The sequence below is a fragment of the Paroedura picta genome, chromosome 1 (genome assembly GCF_049243985.1).
Source record: "Paroedura picta isolate Pp20150507F chromosome 1, Ppicta_v3.0, whole genome shotgun sequence".
Taxonomy (NCBI): Eukaryota; Metazoa; Chordata; class Lepidosauria; order Squamata; family Gekkonidae; genus Paroedura; species Paroedura picta.
Window position 1 is genome coordinate 52,920,059 of NC_135369.1, and position 21,792 is coordinate 52,941,850.

General features: G+C 42.3%; 1 protein-coding gene across 10 annotated transcripts in view; it reads left to right on the forward strand.

Annotated features, from left to right (window-relative positions):
• Positions 1-21,792, forward strand: part of HHAT (hedgehog acyltransferase) — a 252,438-nt gene that overhangs the window by 101,673 nt on the left and 128,973 nt on the right. For all 10 annotated transcript variants that reach the window (XM_077338408.1, XM_077338399.1, XM_077338335.1 and 7 more), the window contains one exon: positions 11,299-11,334. In XM_077338408.1, the coding sequence (XP_077194523.1) occupies positions 11,299-11,334 (36 nt within the window). The remainder of the gene's footprint in view (positions 1-11,298; positions 11,335-21,792) is intronic.

A 21,792-nucleotide genomic window follows, 5' to 3' on the forward strand; every position in this document is an offset into this window, starting at 1 on the left:
AAATGGCTCACATCCCATTGACTTCACATTTGCCAGAATTTCACTATGAGCATGTAACACTTAATTATTTAACCATTACAGATCCATTATGAAAAGAGTTTTTCTAAATCGCACTTCCTCTGTTTGGTTCAAAGTGTTTTCTGTTGTGTTTTCTTAGTCGTGCCATATGTGAAACTGCTTTGTACCAAGTTGGTCAGTCTAGCTCAGTATGACCTATAGTAATTTGTAATTAGCTGCAGTTTTTCACATTCTCAGATAAAGGTCTTCCTTGGCATTTGTTCCCTGAAATCCTTAAGTGGATATGCTGGAGATGTACTTTACTACTGATACACAGACTCTTGTCATAACTTTTGATTTGTGAAATAATTTTGAGGAACTTGAAACTCATCTGTTTTGTCACAGAATCATAAAGTTTGAAGGAGCCCAAAGGAATCAAATCAAATCCCTTGATGTCTTCCTCAGTGTTCTTTTGTAAGAAATATATTTCTTGCAAGGCTCTGTGTAGGAATATAACCTTGTTTGAAAGATCCAGATATACTGTGATATTTCAAGTATATGCTCAGAATGTAAAAATCTAAACTGAACACTTTTTCAGAGAGAGGGAGAGGAAAAGCAGTCTCTATAATCAGTTTCTCCCACCCTCTGAGATTGGTAATTGGAGCTGATGTTGTGAACCATCTCTTGACAATGGTGTCATGTAACAGTAACAATTTTACATGAGAGAAGAATGTATCTCTACTTCTATAAACAATATATGTTATATTTAATACATTTAACATTATATGGATACTTTTTATATTTGCTGTTTCTTTATGCTTTCTTATAATCCTTTCATGGTCCATAGGAACCAGGACATGTAATAACTTTAAGAATGGAGATTTTAATCTATGTGTGGTCTGTAACTAGTCCATGGTTACTCAGCAAACTTCTGTGACACAATAGGGAGTCAGATCAAGTGTACCCTATCGATGGAATTCCTTCCCTAAGCCTTTCCAGTTTGGGGCACCAGACTAGGACTCTTGCCCCCTCTGCCAAAATTCTGGACATTTAAAACATTTGCTGGTATTGTATGTAGATCATTGACTTTGGTTGCATACTGGTCTCTATTTTTGATGTTTTAATGTTTGTCTTCTTTTTAAAATTTTCATTCAATCGGCATCTTATTTGGTAAACCATCCTTAGAGAATTTGGTGTGGGATGGGTTAGGATTAAACTAAAGAAATAAATTAAAAAATGTTTAATATGTAACCCCACCACCACCACCTAGAGCCTGGAATAGTAGTGACAGGACTCATCTCTGACATCTTGTAACAATGATATTTCTGCATGTGTGGGTGAACACATGGGACTTCCAATACTGAACCAGAACATTGGCCTGACAAGGATTGCTAATCCTGGCTGTTAGCTGCACTCCAGCTCCTCAAGTGCTGGTTTGTCACATTACCTACTACTTGACCCTTTTAAATTGAGATGCTGGGTATTGAACCTGCAGCCTTCTGCATACACAGCAAATCCTCTGCAATGGAGCCAAGGCTCTACCATGTAGGTTGGGTTTCAGATGCTGAAGTGAGTTCAAGAATTCTTAGGATCACCTGTAGACAGATGTAGATCTACTTGTGCGGCTTTGCTTTCAGTCCACTCAGTGCTTCCATTTGTAAGGAGCAGTGGTCCCCAGAAACAGTATCATGACCATGAATGTCATGCCAAACCATTGTCATGCCAAATCATAGTTGGTAGCAACCACTCTTTGCATACCTATTTCAGAACCATGGCTTCTAAAGTTCCGTGTGCATGATTTGACACAGTGTCTGAAGTGAACCCAAGAGTGCATAACTACAAGGAGCTTGTTTTCTCAATATCTAAACCACATGATTAATTTACCAGACTAATGGGGAATCCCTGCAGCACTAATTGGTCACATAAGTTTATTCAGTACTTAGGAAAGATTTTCTTTAGCAAGGTTTCTTCTTTTCTACCCTGGGCAATTAGAACCCTGCATGAGCAGCATATTCTTTCATTATTTGACCCAAATATCTCCTGAGAATACATTTTTAGCGATAAAGTGAGCCTCAGTTGGTGTGAAGGAATTTGCTGTGGTGAAGTTGAGCTAGGTTTTAATTTTAAAAACAGGTAAAACCCTAGCCTACAATAAATATAATATAGTCATACCTTACACATGGTATCCAGATGACACTATTGAACCAGGGTTACCACATGGTGATAAAGAAGATCTGCCAATGGAATAGAACCGCCAGAAAATAACTTCAGAGCATCTGCAAGACGGCATGGGCTGACTCATCAGTTCCACAGCCCATATTGTAAATGGAAACTAATCACAGTTTTGCACATGTTTAGCTTTCAAATGTGTACATTATTGCTATCTCAGGGAGGAGTAAAAACATTGTATTTTTTTATTTGCAATTTGGCAGTGTGGCTTTTTCATCAAGTATGTTATTGCTACCAATTGAGCTTTAGCCTTTTGCATGAGTGCATTCCAGACATCCCTGGGCTTTTTGTATATGAAGATTTGTATTTGGTTGTGTATTGAATACTAATGTGGAGGCAGACGCTTTGGCTTTCAAAGCAGAAATGACAAGCATTTGAAATAACTTGTAATATGTATTCTGAAAGTCTTTTAGAACTTCTAGGAGTAAGTTCCACAGAACATTTGTGTGTGCCCAAGTTCTTGGTATATTTAATTATTGTTCAGAAGAGTTATATTCCACTTATCCAGAGACATGCTGGAGGCAACTCACAGGTGAATAACAGTACAGTAAGAATAAAAATAATAATAACAACATAAAAATTACAGATTTAAAGCAAGTCATTAATAAGTAAGTTTCAGAATATTATCCTCAAGCTAGGAGACCATAAACACAGTTTAAAGAGATGGTATCCTTCAGATATAAGTTTAGGTAAAGTGGCCTTGGCACTTCAAGCACATTAAAGTAGGTTTCAGGAAAGACTCAGGTGGGAAGGAATTTCAAAGCAATGGTGCTACCATTGAAAAAGACATGTCCCTGATTACAAGGTATATCACCTCTGCAGTCATAGGGTGGCTTGGGAAGAAAGTTTTAACTGACAACCTCAACAATAAGGAAGGAGGTAGTCCTTTAAGTACCCAACCCCCTATCCTTTTAGTGTCTTCAGAGTAAAAGCCAGCATTTTAAATTGTACCAGGAGACAAATAGGCAGCCAGTGTGGTATGAGAGAAGCACAATATCCAGCCCCTCACATTAGCTTAACTACTGCATTTTGGACCGTGTAACATGCATTTCAGTAATCTAACCTGAGTGTGACCAGTGCATGTATTACCATGGTCAAATCAGGCTTTTTGAGAAATAGCTGTAGCCATATATTGTATCACCAAAGCTTGCATGGCCCCATCAGCTAGGGATGTGCATTTGAATATTTCTGCTCTGAGTATATACATTATCAGTATTTTCCAGATACATCCATATATCTGGAGCATATTCCGTATTCTTGGAATACTGGTATTTGGGTCCCAAAGATTTCCAGAAATATTCACAAATAGGAATATTGGGTGGGCATTTTAATGCTTCCAGGCTTGTTTTCTTGACTTTAACAGGTTTCTTTAACACTCCCATGAGCCGTTGGGAGTGGCAGGTAAAAAATCTAATAAATAAATAAATCTAAATAAATTCTTGGGAAGGAGGGAGAAGAAAAACAGCTCTTCCAAGTAATGAGATCACACATCTGGGGCGCACAAGAATTTTCTGCCCAGTTGAAATGATCTTCTCCTAGCCCTCCACAGCTCCTTGAAAGTGGGCAAATGGGATCAAAAACAGACCTGACTATGCCTTGACTCTGCTTCAGGGCTGGATGTTTTTGGGGTACTGTTGCTGGTTTGTCTATGTCTTGGATTAATTCTGCTGCTTGCCTGGGAAGACCTTCTGGACAACTTCAGTTACTGTCCTAAGTCCATTACAGGGGTCAACTGGTGTGTCTGCAGGTGCTAGTCGGGATGGATACCCTATTCCTCAATGGTCTGTAAGCACTTCTAGAGGATGGAGTATCCCTGCTTTGCACAGCACAAAGCATAGGGCTAGGATCTTTGGGCTGTCATAACACCTGACATTGGGTCCTGCCTGTGGTTGTTGAATATGTAGCCCTCAGTTGTATGCTGTTGGCAACACAAGGATGTTCTGAATAAAGACAGAGCTACCCGTGCTTGCAGAATGAGAGGAGCTTCTGAGCCAACTATTGCCAGACTTTGCTCCATGCTGAGGTACTGGACTAGGTGTATATAGCAGCCAGTGTTTCTGCTGCCGTTGAGAAGTGGTTAGTAAATGGATAGGTAGGGATGAAGTGGGTCTGACTCTCTCCAAGATGGTGAAGGTCACTAAGCCATTTAAGGAACTTGATAACATACTGTTGTCTGACGTAGCAAGCCCTTGACTTGAATGCTTCAGGATACTATAGCTGCCTTTCTGGCCCTTGTCTACTCCCTTATGAACCTGCCCAGTCCCTGTGGGCTCCATCAGTGGGCCCACTTCAGAAGCTTTTGAGATAGGCAAGTGACAATCTGGTCAAGGGCCTTCTCAGAAGTAGCACCACAGTGCCAGAACTCTCTCCCAAGGGAAGATTTGCCTATTCCCTTCTGTTGCCATCTTCCAGCAGCAGGTAAATACTTTTTTTGTTTTGTTTAACATCCCGATCATGATCCCCTCTTCCTCCCTAGTGGTTCAACTGTTGTTTTTATCTTTTTATTTTAAACTTTGGTTTTAACTTGCTTTCATGATGTGATTGTGTATTTGTTTTAAGGTCTTTCTGTAGTTTGGGCTGGTGAAATGTGGTATAAATCCTCGTATCATCTGGATTGGATTAATTTAATGGGTTCTACATAAGGTTTCCTTTGAAGCCTGCCTTCCCTTGACAACTGAAGTTTGTATAAAATGCTGTAATCAGAGTGTTGACTAGTATGGTTCATAGGAACCATATCACTCCAGTCTTGTTCTCCACCTACACTGCCATGTGAAGCTAGATGAATGGTGACCCAAGAAAATATCTTCTCCCTTGTGCCGCCAAAACTTTGGAACTCCCCATACCTCAGAGAGATTCATCAGTTTCCCTCTAGTGGTGTCTTTTACTTTTTAGTTTCATTTGGCATATTCCTAATAGTGGTTATTGGTCCTCCTTCTAGTGTTGTTTATGTGTTTTTAATTGAATTGTTCAGGCAATTCCACACCTGATAAATATAGTGAAATCCTTACCTTATGAAGACGCCATATTTTTGGTGTTTTGCACGATGTCGCCAACATCCAGCATTCAACCAGCAAACTGGTAGCAACATCCTCCATTTTAAAGTGCTAGCTGCGGAATCACATCAAGTGGATTCCCCAGCCTAAAAAGCATGAGCTAGAGGAGAGCAACCAGCAAGCCACACACTAAGGAAATGTATGGAGGCGAAGAAGCACTATCGCCAGCTCCAGTGTCCCGCCCTCACACCCGCCTCCCTCTCCCCTCTCCCTGGGATGGGTTTTTTTAAAAGCAAACTGCCTGGAGCAACGAATATGCGTCCAATTGTGTAGGCAAAGCAAAAAGATCACCACAGTTTAAACACAAAGTCCCCCCCCCCCCAAATCAGGAACGAGATTAATTTTTTAAAGATTACAGGCTCATGTTTCCATAAAGGTGGCATTATAAAAAGCACTATGCATCTATGACTAGATGCATGGACGTTTCAATAGAGAAGTCTTACTTAAAAAAAGAAATTATCTGGCACTGCAATCCCTTTAAATTATGGAGAAAGGGATTGGTTGCCTGGCTTGATTGACAGGCAGAAGACAGTCGCCTATAAAGCACGTTGCTCTCTTCTGACATTTCAAGCAGGCATGTGGAGTGTAAGGTGCGCAAGAAGGTGGCAGTCGAATGCAAGACAGCCAGAAGGTGAGGAATGGCTAGAGGCGCGATAATTTTTAGCACTACACCATTTTGCTGGTGTAATGCTATTTTTTTAATGTGCAGAATTGCCCTTTGTTTTAAACTGCATTTTAATTGTGTGTGTGTTCCCAGGTATGGCTGGCTGCCTTTGCACTGGCTTGCCTATGATTTGGCATAAGACCTGTAAGTCTTGCTATATTGGCCCTTGGTACTATTTGGTTTCTATGATTTGACATTAGTTCTGCTGGGCTTGTGACAGTATCCCTCATTCAATTTTGTTTGGCTTGGATTCTCTAATTTAATATTGGTAGTTACAGGCTTGCCCCAGTTCTGCTTGGATTCTCTGGTTCTCTTCAGATTGTTGGTTCTGTTTGCATGTGAAGGCTTTTGGCTTGTGTGTGTTTGGCTACTTGTGTGTTTGGCTTCTGGCTTATTTGCCTTGGATATAGCATTGAATTCCACTCAATGGAGACAGGCAGGATGTCTAGGAGCACCTTGTTCTCATAGAATCATAGAATCATAGAGTTGGAAGGGGCCATACAGGCCATCTAGTCCAACCCCCTGCTCAACGCAGGATTAGCCCTAAGCATCCTAAAGCATCCAAGAAAAGTGTGTATCCAACCTTTGCTTGAAGACTTCCAGTGAGGGGGCACTCACCACCTCCTTAGGCAGCCTATTCCACTGCTGAACGACTCTGACTGAGAAAAACTTTTTCCTGATATCTAGCCTATATAGTTGTACTTGAAGTTTAAACCCATTACTGCGTGTCCTTTCCTCTGCAGCCAGCAGAAACAGCATCCTGCCCTCCTCCAAGTGACAACCTTTCAAATACTTAAAGAGGGCTATCATGTCCCCTCTCAACCTCCTTTTCTCCAGGCTGAACATTCCCAAGTCCCTCAACCTATCTTCATAGGGCTTGGTCCCTTGGCCCCAGATCATCTTCGTCGCTCTCCTCTGTACCCTTTCAATTTTATCGATGTCCTTCTTGAAGTGAGGCCTCCAGAACTGCACACAGTACTCCAGGTGTGGTCTGACCAGTGCCGTATACAATGGGACTATAACATCTTGTGATTTTGATGTGATGCCTCTGTTGATACAGCCCAAAATGGAATTTGCCTTTTTTACCGCTGCATCACACTGCCTGCTCATGTTTAGTTTACAATCCACAAGTACCCCAAGGTCTCGTTCACACACAGTGCTACCTAGAAGCGTATCCCCCATCCAGTAGGCATGCTTTTCATTTTTCTGACCCAGATGCAGAACTTTACACTTATCTTTATTAAATTGCATCTTGTTCTCATTTGCCCATTTTTCCATTGTGTTCAGATCTCGTTGAACTCTGTCTCTATCTTCCGGAGTATTTGCCAGTCCTCCCAATTTGGTGTCATCTGCAAACTTGATGAGTAGTCCCTCCACCCCCTCATCTAGATCATTAATAAATATGTAAAAAAGTACCGGGCCGAGCACCGAACCCTGAGGTACCCCGCTACTCACCTCTCTCCAGTCTGATGAAACACCATTGACAACAACTCTTTGAGTGCGGTTCTCTAACCAATTCCCTATCCACCTAACGATCTGAAAATCCAGATTGCAGTCCTTCAACTTATCCATCAGAACATCATGGGGAACCTTGTCAAAAGCTTTACTAAAATCCAAGTAAATGACATCAACCAAATTTCCCCGATCCAGCAAACCTGTTACTTGGTCAAAAAAGGAAACTAGGTTGGTCTGGCAGGACCTGTTGGAGACAAATCCATGCTGACTTCCTTGGATCACCAAATTGTCCTCCAGATGTTTGCAGATCGCTCCCTTTAATATCTGCTCCATTATCTTCCCCACAACAGAGGTCAGACTCACTGGTCTGTAGTTTCCCGGGTCATCCTTCCTCCCTTTTTTGAAGATCGGAATAACGTTTGCTCTTTTCCAGTCCTCCGGGACATCTCCAGTCCTTAAAGAGGTTCCGAAGATGATGGACAAGGGCTGTGCAAGTTCTCTGGAAAGTTCTTTGAGTACTCTCGGGTGCATTTCATCTGGACCAGGGGATTTGAACTCATCCAGTGCAGCTAAATGCCTCTCGACCACCTCTCTATCCATGTTAACCTGCCACCCAGACACTATCCTTTGGCTACAGCCATCTCTAGATGTGCCTAAACACTTAGACCTGTGGGAAAAAACAGATGTAAAATAGGCACTAAGCCTTTCTGCTTTCTCTGCATCTTTCGTTAGAGTTTGTCCATCCGCACCCAACAGCGGGCCTATTGCCTCCTTTGCTTTACGTTTGCTCCTCACGTAACTGAAAAATCTTTTCTTGTTACAATGGGCTTCCCTGGCCAATCTTAGCTCACTCTCAGCTTTGGCCTTTCTGATGATTGATCTACAGTGCCTAGTAACCTGTAGGTACTCTTCTTTAGAGCTCTGTCCTTCCCTCCATTTCCTGAACATTTTCCTTTTCTTTCTTAGTTCCTCTTGAAGTTCTCTGTTCATCCAAATAGGCTTCTTAGAGCTCCTGCAGTGTTTTCGTCTTTCTGGAATAGTCATTGATTGAGCATGCAATAGTTTGAGTAGCGCCCACCCTTCACATGCTCCCTTCCCTTCCAGCATTCTCGTCCATGGTATGACACTCATCATGTCTCTGAGTTTATTAAAGTTTGCCCTACGAAAATCCAACATCCGCGTCTGGCTACAAGCTTCCTTGGCTCCCCATCTCAAAAGGAATTCTATGAGGACATGGTCACTTCCCCCTAGGGTCCCCACCTCCTTCACATCATCCACCAACTCTTGCCTGTTGGTCAGTATTAAGTCCAGTATGGCTGAACCTCTTGTGGGTTCATCTACCATTTGATAAATGAAATTGTCAGCCAGGCAGGTCAGAAACTTGCATGACTGAGGACGCTTCGCAGAGTTTGTTTCCCAGCACACATCTGGGAAATTGAAGTCACCCATGATGACAAGGTCCTGCCGTTTGGATATTTTCTCAAGCTGCTCACAAAGTGCAGCATCCACATCCTCTCGTTGGTCAGGCGGTCGGTAGCAGACACCAACCACCACACTGTTTGTTTTCCCCTCGCTTATTTTCACCCAGATGCTTTCCACTGTAGATATGCTCTCCTTCACTAGAATTTCCTGACAGGTAAGCCCTTTCCTCACATACAGTGCCACTCCTCCACCTCTTCGATCTATTCTGTTTTTTCTGAACAGTTCATATCCATCCACCATTACATTCCAGTCATGAGAATCATTCCACCAAGTTTCTGTGATGCCTACTAGATCATACCTTTCCATCAGCATGAGAAGTTCCAGCTCTTCCTTTTTATTGCCCATGCTTCGGGCGTTAATATAAAGACATCTGAATCCTTTTACTTTTGGTTCCCTATGAGCTGGCCTTGCCGGTTGGGCTGCCTCCGATAGTTTTCCTTCCATACACTCCCTATGTTGATCGTCTCCTTCCCCTAGTGGCTTTAGTTTAAAGCTCTCCTGATGAATCTCCCCAGGTTCCTGCCAAACACATTCTTCCCCAGTTTTGATAAGTGCAGTCCATCAGGTGCTAGTAGGCCTTCCTCAAGAAAGCCTATCCCATGGTCCCAGAAACCAAATCTCTCCTGCCGGCACCAACTACGCAGCCAGTGATTCACCTCCATTATCTTCCTCTCCCGACGCATTCCTCTTCCCTTGACAGGCAAGATTGAAGAGAATACCACTTGTGCCCCCATTTGCTTGAGCTTCCTCCCCAGATCTTGATAGTCTTTTTTAATAGGAGCGATGGTATTCAGGGACATGTCATTCAGGGACATGGACCATCACAAATGGGTAGCGATCCGTAGATTTGAGGACTTTGGGCAGCCTTTCTGAAACATCTTTAATTTTCGCCCCTGGCAAGCAACACACCTCTCGGGTTAGGGGGTCGGGCCCAGCCACGTGGCGATCCATTCCTCTTAGCAGGGAGTCTCCAATTACCAGTACTCTCCTTTTTTTTTCTTCTCAACTCCATTTCCTTCTGTCCCCGTGGCCTCTTCCCTTTGTCTTAGAGTTTGTTTTGGGACCTCTTCCCTTGTTGACCCTTGCACCTCCTCTGCAAGGGCCTGAAATTTATTCTGGAGCTCCAAAGGCCCCGAGAACTGTCTCGCCCTTCGCCGTTCAGTCTTTTTCCGAACTGCCTGCAGAGGCTCCCTATTGTGGTCAATCTCCTTGTTCTCTTCAGGACTGGTTGTATTCTCTTTATTCTCTTTATTCCATGTTGCAGAGCTCTGGACTACGAACTCCTCCCCTTTCTTACTTTGGGTCAGAGTAATAATTTTGTTTTCTAATCCCCTAATCTTTTCCTCCAAAAGTTTTACCAGCTTACACTTGGGGCAGCTGTAGTCCATCTTGTCTTCTGGGAGGAAGGCAATCATGTCACACTCACTGCAGATGATGGGATGAGTGTCCTGGAGGTCCATTGTAATGTCTAGGCAGTGCAAGTACTAGGGAAATATAATCTACTGATATAATCTATTGATTCTAATTGCTCGGCCAAGAACCCCAGGCTAAGAGCCACAGGCCAAGAGCCCTTTGTCTCTTGCCAAAGGCTCGCGCCTCTGGTGAGGAGTAGCCCTTTTTAATCCTCCCAACAATTACCCAGCAATCACCTCACCCAGGCAGAACAATAGCCTCACCTGGTCAGCAGCAACTCTCCCCAGTAGCTCTCTCCACGTGCTCTCAGTTGTCTGAGCTCTGCCTCTGGTGAGGAGTAGCCCTTTTTAATCCTCCCAACAATTACCCAGCAATCACCTCACCCAGGCAGCACAATAGCCTCACCTGGTCAGCAGCAACTCTCCCCAGTAGCTCTCTCCACGTGCTCTCAGTTGTCTGAGCTCTCAGAGGCTGTTCTGAGGCTGTACAATTGCATCTGTTGAACCAGTTTGCTTGAAACTTTGGTGATCTTTAGTAGACAGGCAAGACTAGAATTCTTGCAGTTTTGGGATCATTCATTTGCAAAACAGTTACTCCAGAGCCTGGAAAGAGTACCACCCCCCCCCCCCCAAACAGGGAATAAGGGATCCAAAGAAGTTCAGAATTAAAAAAAAAAACAGTATACCCGAATGCTCCAAAATACAACAGTAATACTTTTTTTTTCAATCTAGTAGTTGAACTTGGCATTTGGCTCAACTTGTTTCGAACGAGAGAGAAAAGCAGACAAAATATTGTGTGCTTATACTGATTGTCAAATTCTGATGAAAATGGAAAGTATCTTCATCTTGAAGGATTCCTTTATTGCTCTCATAGCTTCCCTATGCTATCCATGAAAATATATATATTTTTTGGCTGGCTATTAATTTTAAAAGCATTTTATTATGTTTTCTAGTCTAGTTTGCATACATCTTAAGGTATTTATTTTATTTTTTTCTGTTTTTGCAGGAGTTTTGATGTCGGACTGCACCATTTTCTTATTAGGTAAGTCCAATGCTGTATTATTTACCAATAGATTCCATGGAACATCAAATTCATTTCAGGATTCCTCTCCTAACTCACAGTGCCATCCTAAGCAGAGTTACACCATTCTGTGTTCATTGAAGCCAAGGTGTAAGGTAACTTAGGACAGTTAAGGAGTTTAGGGGTACTATAGAGACATAGTAGTTATCACTGGATTGATATTTTAGTACCTCTGACGGCTTATTTTAGGAATATATTTATACACACACACACATATGGAATGCTGACTGGAGAGAGGGCCCCTTTTTGGTCACAAAGCATCTAGAATTTGTGTGCATTCCTGATTTTTTCAAAATCTTTATAAAACAGAGCCCACGTGTAATTTGCAGTGCAAATCTGCATGTGGTAAATTCCATTTTATGCAGTGGGTCTTCTTATAATGTATATCTGTATAGCATTGAAGGCCTAGAACATTTAGTACACCAAGCAGCAAATTAAATTTCAGACCCTCTCATCTGACTGTCAAAGCAAGATTTATTTACTTAGTGCTGAGAACGAATGCACAGAAGATCCTTTCCTTAGGAGTGAGGCTGAATTAAAATGTAGAAAGCTGTTGTTCACTTAACATAATTTTAATGTTAAAGAAAAAAGGGGAAAGAAATGCACAAATGTCATCACATTTTGTAAAAATAAATTACGATAAAGAAAAGCTTTGTGATTGAATTTTGGAAAGATATTTTAAAACTGAGATTATTTGCTCATTAATACAAAACACTCTGAAACTGTAAATTAAGAATCTTCAGTCATATTACGCCCATGAGCATTGGGAATTTTTAGAATGGGATGGGAAACACCATAAAATGGCTGCCATGGGGCCAATTACAAAATGCTGGAAGGTTGCAATGCAAGCATCTTTCTATAATGGAAGTAGCATCCTGCTCAAATGAGGGGGAAGAAAATCAGGATTGACTTATTGCTTTTTGGTTGACACCATTGGGGATCACTATTGTAAGTGGAGTGGAAGGAAGTAAATTCTGGAGTGTGCTTTGAATTTAAGAAGATCCTTCATATCTGGAAAATTGGGCTATGTGGCAGGTGAATCTTCCACGGGTTTTTCTAAGGCCTGGTACACATGTGTTTGTCCATAATTTGTATTGTGTAATAAGCATATACTGTAACCAGAGATGAGCTCTTTAGAGTATTATGGGGTATTGGAACAGCAAGTCTGGCCTCAGTGATAGGAGCAGGGGTACTGTATCCACTAACCTTTGTTTCCAAGCATCAGTCCCTCAGACTCCCCCCTTACAGTGTTTCTCAGGCCACTTTTCATAGCCCTTGGTGAATTGGTTTCCTTTCCTTGGACATTGTGCTCTGATGACATAAGCATCTGACTTGGTGTCTGTTTGAGTCAGCCTCCTGCTGGCTTCCTCAGGATTCTGCTGCTTGCTGCTATTACAGGACAGTTGTCCTTTTCAAGGGTTGCTGGAAGTGCCATCACTGTGTGCTTTTCTCATTTATTAAAAAATATACTCTGCTTTTAATCAGGCTTACAAATAAATTTTCAATAAAGGAGATATATCAATAATGAAATAACTAGTCAGTTTCCAAAGAAGTTATCAATAAAGGGAAAAAGTCAATAAAGATTCAACAGTGATTTGAAGAGCCATCAGTTCTAGACATAAAATAAAAAAACAGTGGGGACAGCAGACATCCTTGACCTGGTACCTGCAGCTAAATTAAATTCTTCCACAATGTATCTATTAATATTCACTCTACCATGAAATTATTATGAGCAGTCTAAAGTCCAGCGTATAAGACAATCATAAATGATTTTAAAGTCTCTGTTATAAAATTCAGTCAAAAGCCTGTTCCACATACCAAACCAAACAAGCTCCTGATTTTAAAAAACTAATGAAAAATATTTATCAACCTTGTACATCATGGGCCATTCCGCACAGATTCATTGTAGCAGCAGTGTGGCAAATTGTAATCGCTACTAAAATGCAGTTATGCACAACGTCGTAGACAATCTGCCAAAATCCTTAAACAGATCCGCAAAAAGCGCTTCGTTGTAGCGCTTCCAGGGAAATCCCAAAAAGTGGATTCATCCTCTGGAAAGCGCTACACTCTTGCAACCAATCTGCAACACTAGCGGAAAAGTTCCGCTACCATTGTTGCGGTTTCAGCAAAGTCCCTCCCCCTGGCTCTCTCCTCTGATCTTCTGGTGAAGCGATCGCCATTTTATTTTCTCGGAGCGAGCGGAGAGCAACAAACCGGTGAGCCTTCATTCACCCAGCGAGGCTTCCCCGGCTGCAGTCCCTCCCCAGAGCTGTTTTAAGTCACCAAGCACCACACAGCCCCGTTTGCTGGTTCCCTTTATTTTCGGCCGAAAATTGTGCCCGTGCACGAGGGGGGGATTTTTTTTTCCACTTGGGGGAGCGTGGCAACGATAAAACGGCAGCTCACACACCACCTGCTAGCTAGATGGGTCTCTCCGTTGCAATGAATCAAGGCATATAGCGAGCCAGGGGCGGGACAAAGCTCGCCAAATATCACTTCCTGTAGAGCGATTTTTGCCGAGACCGGACACCTGTGGGAAATGATTGAAACGCAACTGGATTCCACTACAAAGGCAGGTATGCATAACGACGAATTCCACTATTTAAAATGGCGTTTTTTCGTTCCGAAACCAATTTGCAACATTGATCCTGGTGCGGAATAGGCCTATGTGATACCAACTTTCCCTTTACAAACCCGTTCTTACTACAAATCAGTTTATCTATTAGTTTACATAATGTACTCATCACCACAGTCACCCATTTTTAAAGTCCTGAATTAATAGACCTATATGGTAAACACAGAAAATTTTTTTCTGGTGTGACTCCAGTGTAAATAGGATCACAACAACCAAGGTTCTGTTTCAGTTCCAAAACCCCATCTGCATCCACACTTTATCAGCGTTTAACAATCATTTGTAACTGAACAAGACAAACCAGTTGAACAAGACAAACCAGTTGAAGGTGAGAATGTGCCCCTGTTACACTAGAAGACCCAATGAAGTTTATGGGGAGTAGATTTAGGATGGATAAAAGAGAATGCTTAACTGGATGTAATGATAGCCACATAGAGAGAGAGCCTTAAATGGGGGTTAGCTATGGTGACAAAAAAAAATTGCCAGAGTCTGGACTAGAAAAAACCTGGTCTGATCCAGCAAGGCTGTTCTTCAGTTACAAAAGTCTTCTTTAGCACAGTGGATGTACTCCAGGTTAGAATCAGAATTGAAATGGACCCTGATAATCTAAGACAACCTGGAATTGCACATCTGCTACATAAAAAGGTAAAGGTATCCCCGTTGCAAGCACCGAGTCATGTCTGACCTTGGGGTGATGCTACATACTATGACAAGGCCCATAAGATTAATAATTATGTGCTCTACGTACATTTAAATCATTTGTTATATTTTTGTGCTGCTCTTATATGCATCTCTGTGGTATCCTATCTAGATTATTGATGTATCCCATAAAGCTTCAACAACACTATACCATCAGGTGCTCCTAAATCATTCACCTGGCCTGAATATTCCTTGTTATATTTGTGTGTTTACTGTTGTTTTAAGGTTGATGTGATGGGAGATTGTGCTTTTATATCTGCCTGTCCCCCCCCCCCATTTAATCTAATAAAAGCATAAAAGAGGAAAAGAATGACTCACAAAAAAACAATTTTTAACTCATCTTCCTTTTTTGTTTCACAAGAATAAAGCACCTGTTTATGAAAGTAGATTTTGGCTTACAAAAAAAGAAGCTAAGAAGAGTTTTCCCTCCTCTTTTAGAGCCAAAAGATACAAAGAGGGGAGTGTGTTCCAGCCTAGTTATCCTTTGTTTTCGTTCTTTGTTTGGGATTGGCACTCCCACAGGGCCCTGCCTATTCCAGTACTACTCAAAGTCTAACAGAATTTAGATAATGAACCATCTGTTGGGTTGCTAAGTGTTTTGTGTCTAGAACTGGCAAGAATGGGGTGGGTGGGGCTTCTGGTAAATCAGCACTGTTTAGCCAGAGAAGAGTCATAATGAGCACTGAAAAATCTGCATGTTTCTATGTAGGGTTTTAAGAAGTATCTATTCCCCCCCCCTTTCCTAGGATATGTTTTTCCTTCTAATAGAAGTAAGCCATTGTCAAGTTACCTGTATTTCCATGTATTTGCTTGCTGTTTGCACAGGTTGCCAACTCCAGTTTGGGAAATTCCTGGAGATTGAGGGCAGTGCCTGAGGAGGGTAGAGCTTGGGGAGTGAGATGAGCCCATTTGGAAATGAGATGCAGACTGCTCTCTGAAGCTCCTGCTTCCTTCAGGGGAGAACTTAGGCTCTACCTGAAGATTGGTAGCCCTGGGTTACATCACCATCTTAGTTTATAGATAGGAGAAAAAACTGCAGATTTTCATTTAGGCCAGACATCACAACCAGTAGCACTTAGTTTAATTTTCATCATGAACAACTGAGGTTTGTTTATGTCATCTGTATGCAGCCTTTGTTCTTACTAAAAGCTTTATCAGGAGTCCACACCAGCAAAGCAAGGGTACATCTGCTCTGTTTTAGTCACAGAACACAAAGCCTCAGATATGCATCCATCCAAGGAAACCTGCCAAGTCTGATTTCACCTGGCCACTAGGTGGCAACTAATATCTTATATGCTAATAGTGGAGTCTTGATACTTAAACCTGAACAGGGCCCTACGTTTGTAGGAAAACGTTGAGATCTAAAAACAATACACTGGGCAGTTTAAAAATCCAGAACATGATTAAAGGATCACATGTAGCTTTAAGCCACAGGTTGGAGGGGGATCCTGGAAAGTGTGAAGTTTGAGGAAGGGAGGGACTTCAAAGGGGTATAATGCTATGGACTCCACCCTCCAAAGCAGCCCTTTCCTCCAGGAAACTAGGGTTGCCAACCCCCAGGTGGGAGCTGCAGATAATCTGGAATGACAACTGCTCTCTGGATAATGGGGACCAGTTTCCCTGGATAAAATTGGTGCTTTGAAGGATGGACTGTATGTTATTTTTATTTTTATTATTTAATTTTTAGACCGCCCTTCTAGAAAAGCAGCATACAACAACCAACTCTTCTTCTATTGGGTTCCAGATAACCAAGGTGTCTTGGCAGAATGTGTGCCTGCACTTGTGGAAATCAGTACAGGAGTTTGCTTTTCACCTTGCCCAACAGCATGCCTAGTCTGAATTCTGAATAAAACTATTTGAAACTGACTGCTAGGTGGCCACTAACATGAATGTTTAGGTATTTGTGGATGCCTAAATGCAAGCAAAAAGATAAGAAAAAGGAGTACATGGTGACAATACATTGGAGGGGAAAAACCTGTGTAAGGTCAATGAAAAAACTTTGCCACGTCTTCTTGCTATATTCCTTTTCTTTATTGTCGGATATATATATTCAAATAAATTATTTCTAGAACCAATATACCAGTATAAATATTGGTTTTGTAGGTTTTGGCTTATTCAGCTAAATATAAACATAGATCAGGTGCATCAGAGTGGTAAATGCTCTCTATGATTTGTGTACACTAGAGGGTATTTACCACTTTGATGCACCTGAATTACATTTCTATTTAGCTGAAGAAGCCAAAATGCATGAAACCAATATTAATACCAGTATATTGGTTCTTGAAATAATTGGTTTGTATTTATCCAACAGTAAAAGAAAAGGAATATAGCAAGAAGACAATACCTAACTGCAGACATCTTGACTGTTGTGATAGTGGAACATCCTGCCTAGAAGTTGGACTAAAAGAAGTTTGATCTTTTCAGTTCTGTAAATTTAAACCAGTCTTTCTCAACCTGTTTAATATTGTGGAATCACTGAAACATTCTTCAGGCTTTGAGAAACCCCAGAAGTGATGTCAGCAGGCCCCACCTTCCGGCTGCCATGCCCTTGAAGTCACATGTCATCACCTAGACACTCCCATTGAATATGACATCACCAGGCCACTCCCAAGCACAGGAAGTGACAGTACAGAAATATTTTCAAATGATTTGTGAACAGAACCATACCTGCACTCTGGACTGGCTAACAGTTTACTCTTCTTCACCAATGGGAGCCTGCAGTGAGAGCCTGCAGAAACAGGGCCAGGGCAGGCCTATGCCTCTTTGTCACCTTCATGCCCCCCTAACATCAGAGCAGAGCCGAGGCAGGCTGCTGTGTTGCCTGCATCCCCCATTGTCAGAAATAGGGCCAGAGCAGGCCTATGCCTCTCTGTTGCCTCCATCCCCTCCAAATTCTAGAAACAGGGCTGGAGCAGATGTATGCTACTCTGTCACCAGAAACAGCCAGAACAGGCTTATCCCAATACATCACCCCTCCAATGATAGAAACGCCCCAGTAGCCTATTCCGCCAGGCAGGAACAGGGCTGGGGCAGGCCTAAGCTGTTGTGTCACCCCCCCCCCCACACACACACACATACCCCCACACAGTTACATTAAGATGAGAGTACTTACTTCTCTGGTCTCTTGCCTCTACCTTGTGCAATGAGCCTTGGCCAGAAAGGATTTGTATGGTTGGGGATCTTCCCTTTCCCACCGCTTCCAGCCTCAGCATTGGCCATTTGGGATGGGAAGGCAGGTCGACATGACCATATATGGTCACATCACCCAGTACGTTAAAAAAAATTAATATAAAAATGAACACTCACCCAGTTGGTGAAACCCTTCTGGGGTTGCTGCAAAACCATAGAGAAAGCCTGATTTAGACTATCACTGTAATTCAGATCCCCTAGCACATTGTATTAGTACATTTCTTGCAGGCACGTGGAGTATATATTTAAATTATGTTTGTATTCAGAAAGAAAGCTAAGGTCTTCAGTGAATGAAATCTAAATCACAGTTTTAGAGAAGCTGGGTGCAATCTGTTTGCTATATAGGGAATTAGCTGGTGAACATGTTGCAAAAATAAAGACAAGGTTCTTGTATCAACACATGCACATCTTTATGTAAATTTTATGTAAATACAACATTTAACTTTTGCAGACTGCTGGAGTGGCAAAGCCAAGATTAAACAAGGTGCAGATGCCATCTTGCTTGAGTGTTTCCATGCCTGGTGAATCATAACAACCAGTTGTTTGGGGGTGGAGGGTTTTTGAAGGTATTGTAAATGTTAACAGAAGCTTACTTGAGGCATTTAATGTAATTTTGTAATGACCATGGCTGAGGCCCAAAGGACTGTTTAGAGCTTCCATGAACCCAATGTGATTTATGAAGATACCCTTCATACTTTGTCTTTCGGAGCCCCCTATGAAGCCAGAGGGTTTTCTGGAGTAGTATCATTTTCATACCCCCTTTCAGAGATCTTCTGAAGTAGTATTATTTTCAGAATATCTGTTGTAATAAGCCCTAGTTGTTTGTAAAAGCTCTTACAGGATACTTTGGATATCAGTAAAAATCCAAAATCATTGTTATATTGCCTGTACTTTCATGACACCGGCAGTGGGTCTTAACTTTGGGATAGAATTTCAGTGCATCCAAAGTCCATATAGTAGGGAGTACTATCTTCTTTTCTTCCACCAGCGCAAATAGCTGATAGGGTCTCACACTAGGTAAATGCATACAGTATTGCTGGGATAAATGTGGATTGTACATCTTATTTTGAACTGGGATACATCCTCTGCTCCTTATCAGCCACTACAGCACCCACCAAAGAAGGAAAGGTCTCTCCAGGAGTTACCTAGACTAGTGATCCCCAACCTGTGGGATGCGGACCACATGTGGTCCGTCGACTAATTGGAGGTGGGCCCCGAAGGACGCCTTCCCCCCCCCCCGGCCCTTTACAACACACTTCGGGTGTCATTGTCTCCCATCACTCCCAGATGGGACTATCTCGTTGCAGAGAAACAAGCTCAGGGTTCCCATTGATTTGTCATTGTTATGAGTTAAAATTTCCATGAAAATAAAATGTTCCTTACGTTCATTGTTGTGGCGTGTCTGTATCTTATTTTGAAGGGATGTTTAAACATTACCATAGCGACCAGAGTCAGAGAGCATTAGGGCAGTGGTTGAGAGTAGAGGAGTAAACTACCCCCCCGCCTCAGTAAAATTGTCAAGCGTTGAGTGGTCCCCGGTGATAAAAAGCTTGCAGACCACTGACCTAGACCATTTCTGCATGAGGAATCTGCCTCTGAACAGCCTTTGGATGTTGGCAACTTTTAGAGCCTCTTCTACGTGATGTTGGCTGCATCCCAAGCCTGTCAAAGAGCTGGGTCGATTTTTGGCCATTTTTAACTCGCAATGAGGGAAATTGTAAAAACCGGATTTATCACCCTCAATTGTACATCTTCTCACAACTCGGGCAGGCAAAAACAGTCCCTTTTCTATTTTATGGAGGTGGGAAATACACTGGGAAAGGGGGGCAGTGATTGAGCAGCCTTCTCCTGATCATACAGGGGTCTGAGCACTATGTTTTTAAGCCAACCATTTACACAAAATGTCTCTAGGATTGGACTATTATCATCTTAGGTGGTTAACCGTAGTTTAATGGGTACTGATTATATGTTTTCTTGGGGTTTTTATAGGGGTTTTATCTGTAACCTGCTGCAAAATAGCGTGCTGAGAGCGGTGGAGTATAAATTAAATAAATATTAATAAAATAATAAAATGACTTTTTAGGCTCCAGGGACCATGTTCAGCATCTCAGAAATTCATCCAAAAAGAAATAATGTCCCAAAAACAGGAATCCCAAAATGGGGGGGGGGGGGGCTGCTGTATCGGTCTGGAATTTCTCATTTCAACGCAGCAGTGTTTTTATTAAAAATGCATCTGTGTTGTGGCATTACTGCATAGCAACATGGAAGTGCCTTTTAAAAAAATTAATTTTGTGTCCCAGGGAGGGGGAGAAAGTTTCAGTCTGCAAGAGAACTGCTGTACTGTGATTGGTGGCTTGCTATGATTGACAAGCCAAGGAGTGGAGGGAGAAGTTCGTTTTGCTTTCCCTTGCAGCCTCATCAAGAGACAAAAAGCCATGATGGGGCAGAGGAAAAATGCGGGAGGGGTCTCCCATGAGGAGGGCTGCAAATGTGAGGTTTACCATCCCGCATTTGCAAGCAGGAAGCCACTCACGTTTTACCCCTCCATGCGGAAATGGTCCTTCAGTTCCATTGTAAACTATGGAACTTAGAATGCAATCCTGTGCACATTTACCTGGGTGCCAGACATACATAAGATTAGATTCAAATGAGTAGTCGTGTTGATCTGAAGTAGCACAATAAAATCAGAGTCCAGCTTTCGAGTGCAAGCACTCACGCCTTGAATAAATCTTTGTTTGTCTTAAAGGTGCTACAGGATCCTGATTTTATTATACATAAGATAAGATAAGATTGTTCTTTTTAGCGCTCTGATTGGAAGCATTTTTTTTTTAAAATGGATGGAGCTAAAGGTGTGAATCTCCAACATTTCATAATCATGGATCTAGGCTTCAGGACAACTATCTCTTTTATTCAAGTGAAGATGTCTGAGTTGTTGTGTATAACTGATGTCTTAGTCTTAGTAACCTAGAGCAACACAAGTATTTAAGACACTAGGACTGGCTCAAATTTGCATTGTCGAGTTTTGGTCCCTTTCCACACTCTGATTCTCCTTTTCAGGCACAGGCCTGATTTGCCCCCACACTTGCCCTGTATCAAAGGAATCATCCAAAATCTGGTTTTCAGTTTTTGAACAGGGGATTAACAAGGTCTGAATCGGGTCTTGCCAATGTGGAAACGTGCACATTTAGGCTTTTCCAGTCCTGCTGGCTGGCAAGGTTTTCCTTAAGAGCACACCTCTCCACATTCACCACCTGGAATTTCGGTTCAGAGAAGAGGAGGTACGCTGTGCAGGTGAGCCTTGGGGACGATCTGAAGCAAAACACTATACAGCTTATTGGCAGTGCCGTGGTAAATTTGGCAGTTTCAGACTCTGCAGGTTTCTTGCTAACATTGTGCAAAGAAAGAGCTTTATCTTCTGACAATGAGGTTAATTAATTAACTGAAAGAAATAGACACTGTTTTCTGAAGCTCTGACCCATTACTGACACTTGGGGCCTCAGGCTGGCGAAGAGGAGGCATGTGGTGGCGGGTGAGTGGAGAACAATTTTGTTGATTTGGAAAAAAAAGCCAACATGGTTTCAGATGTGAGGGGCATTCAGAGATGGCGAAATGGCAGTGGCAAGTCATTGGCTATTTTTGTCACAATGGACAAGTGAAAAAACAGGCTGCCAGGAAGTTCCCAATTCCTGTCCCTCAGCTTCAGTGTGTAAATTAATCTGGAGGCTCAAGGGGACAGAGGGGAAAGGGAGCAAGAGGCTCCTGATGCAGAAATCAGAAATGGTCCAGCATGCAATCGCAAACTTTAAAGCCGGGAATCATCACAAAAGGACAGTTTGGTGAGACCTCAGTGTGGAAATGGTCTAGGGGTAGGCAGGCTGTGGAGTTGTGTGCTGTTGTAT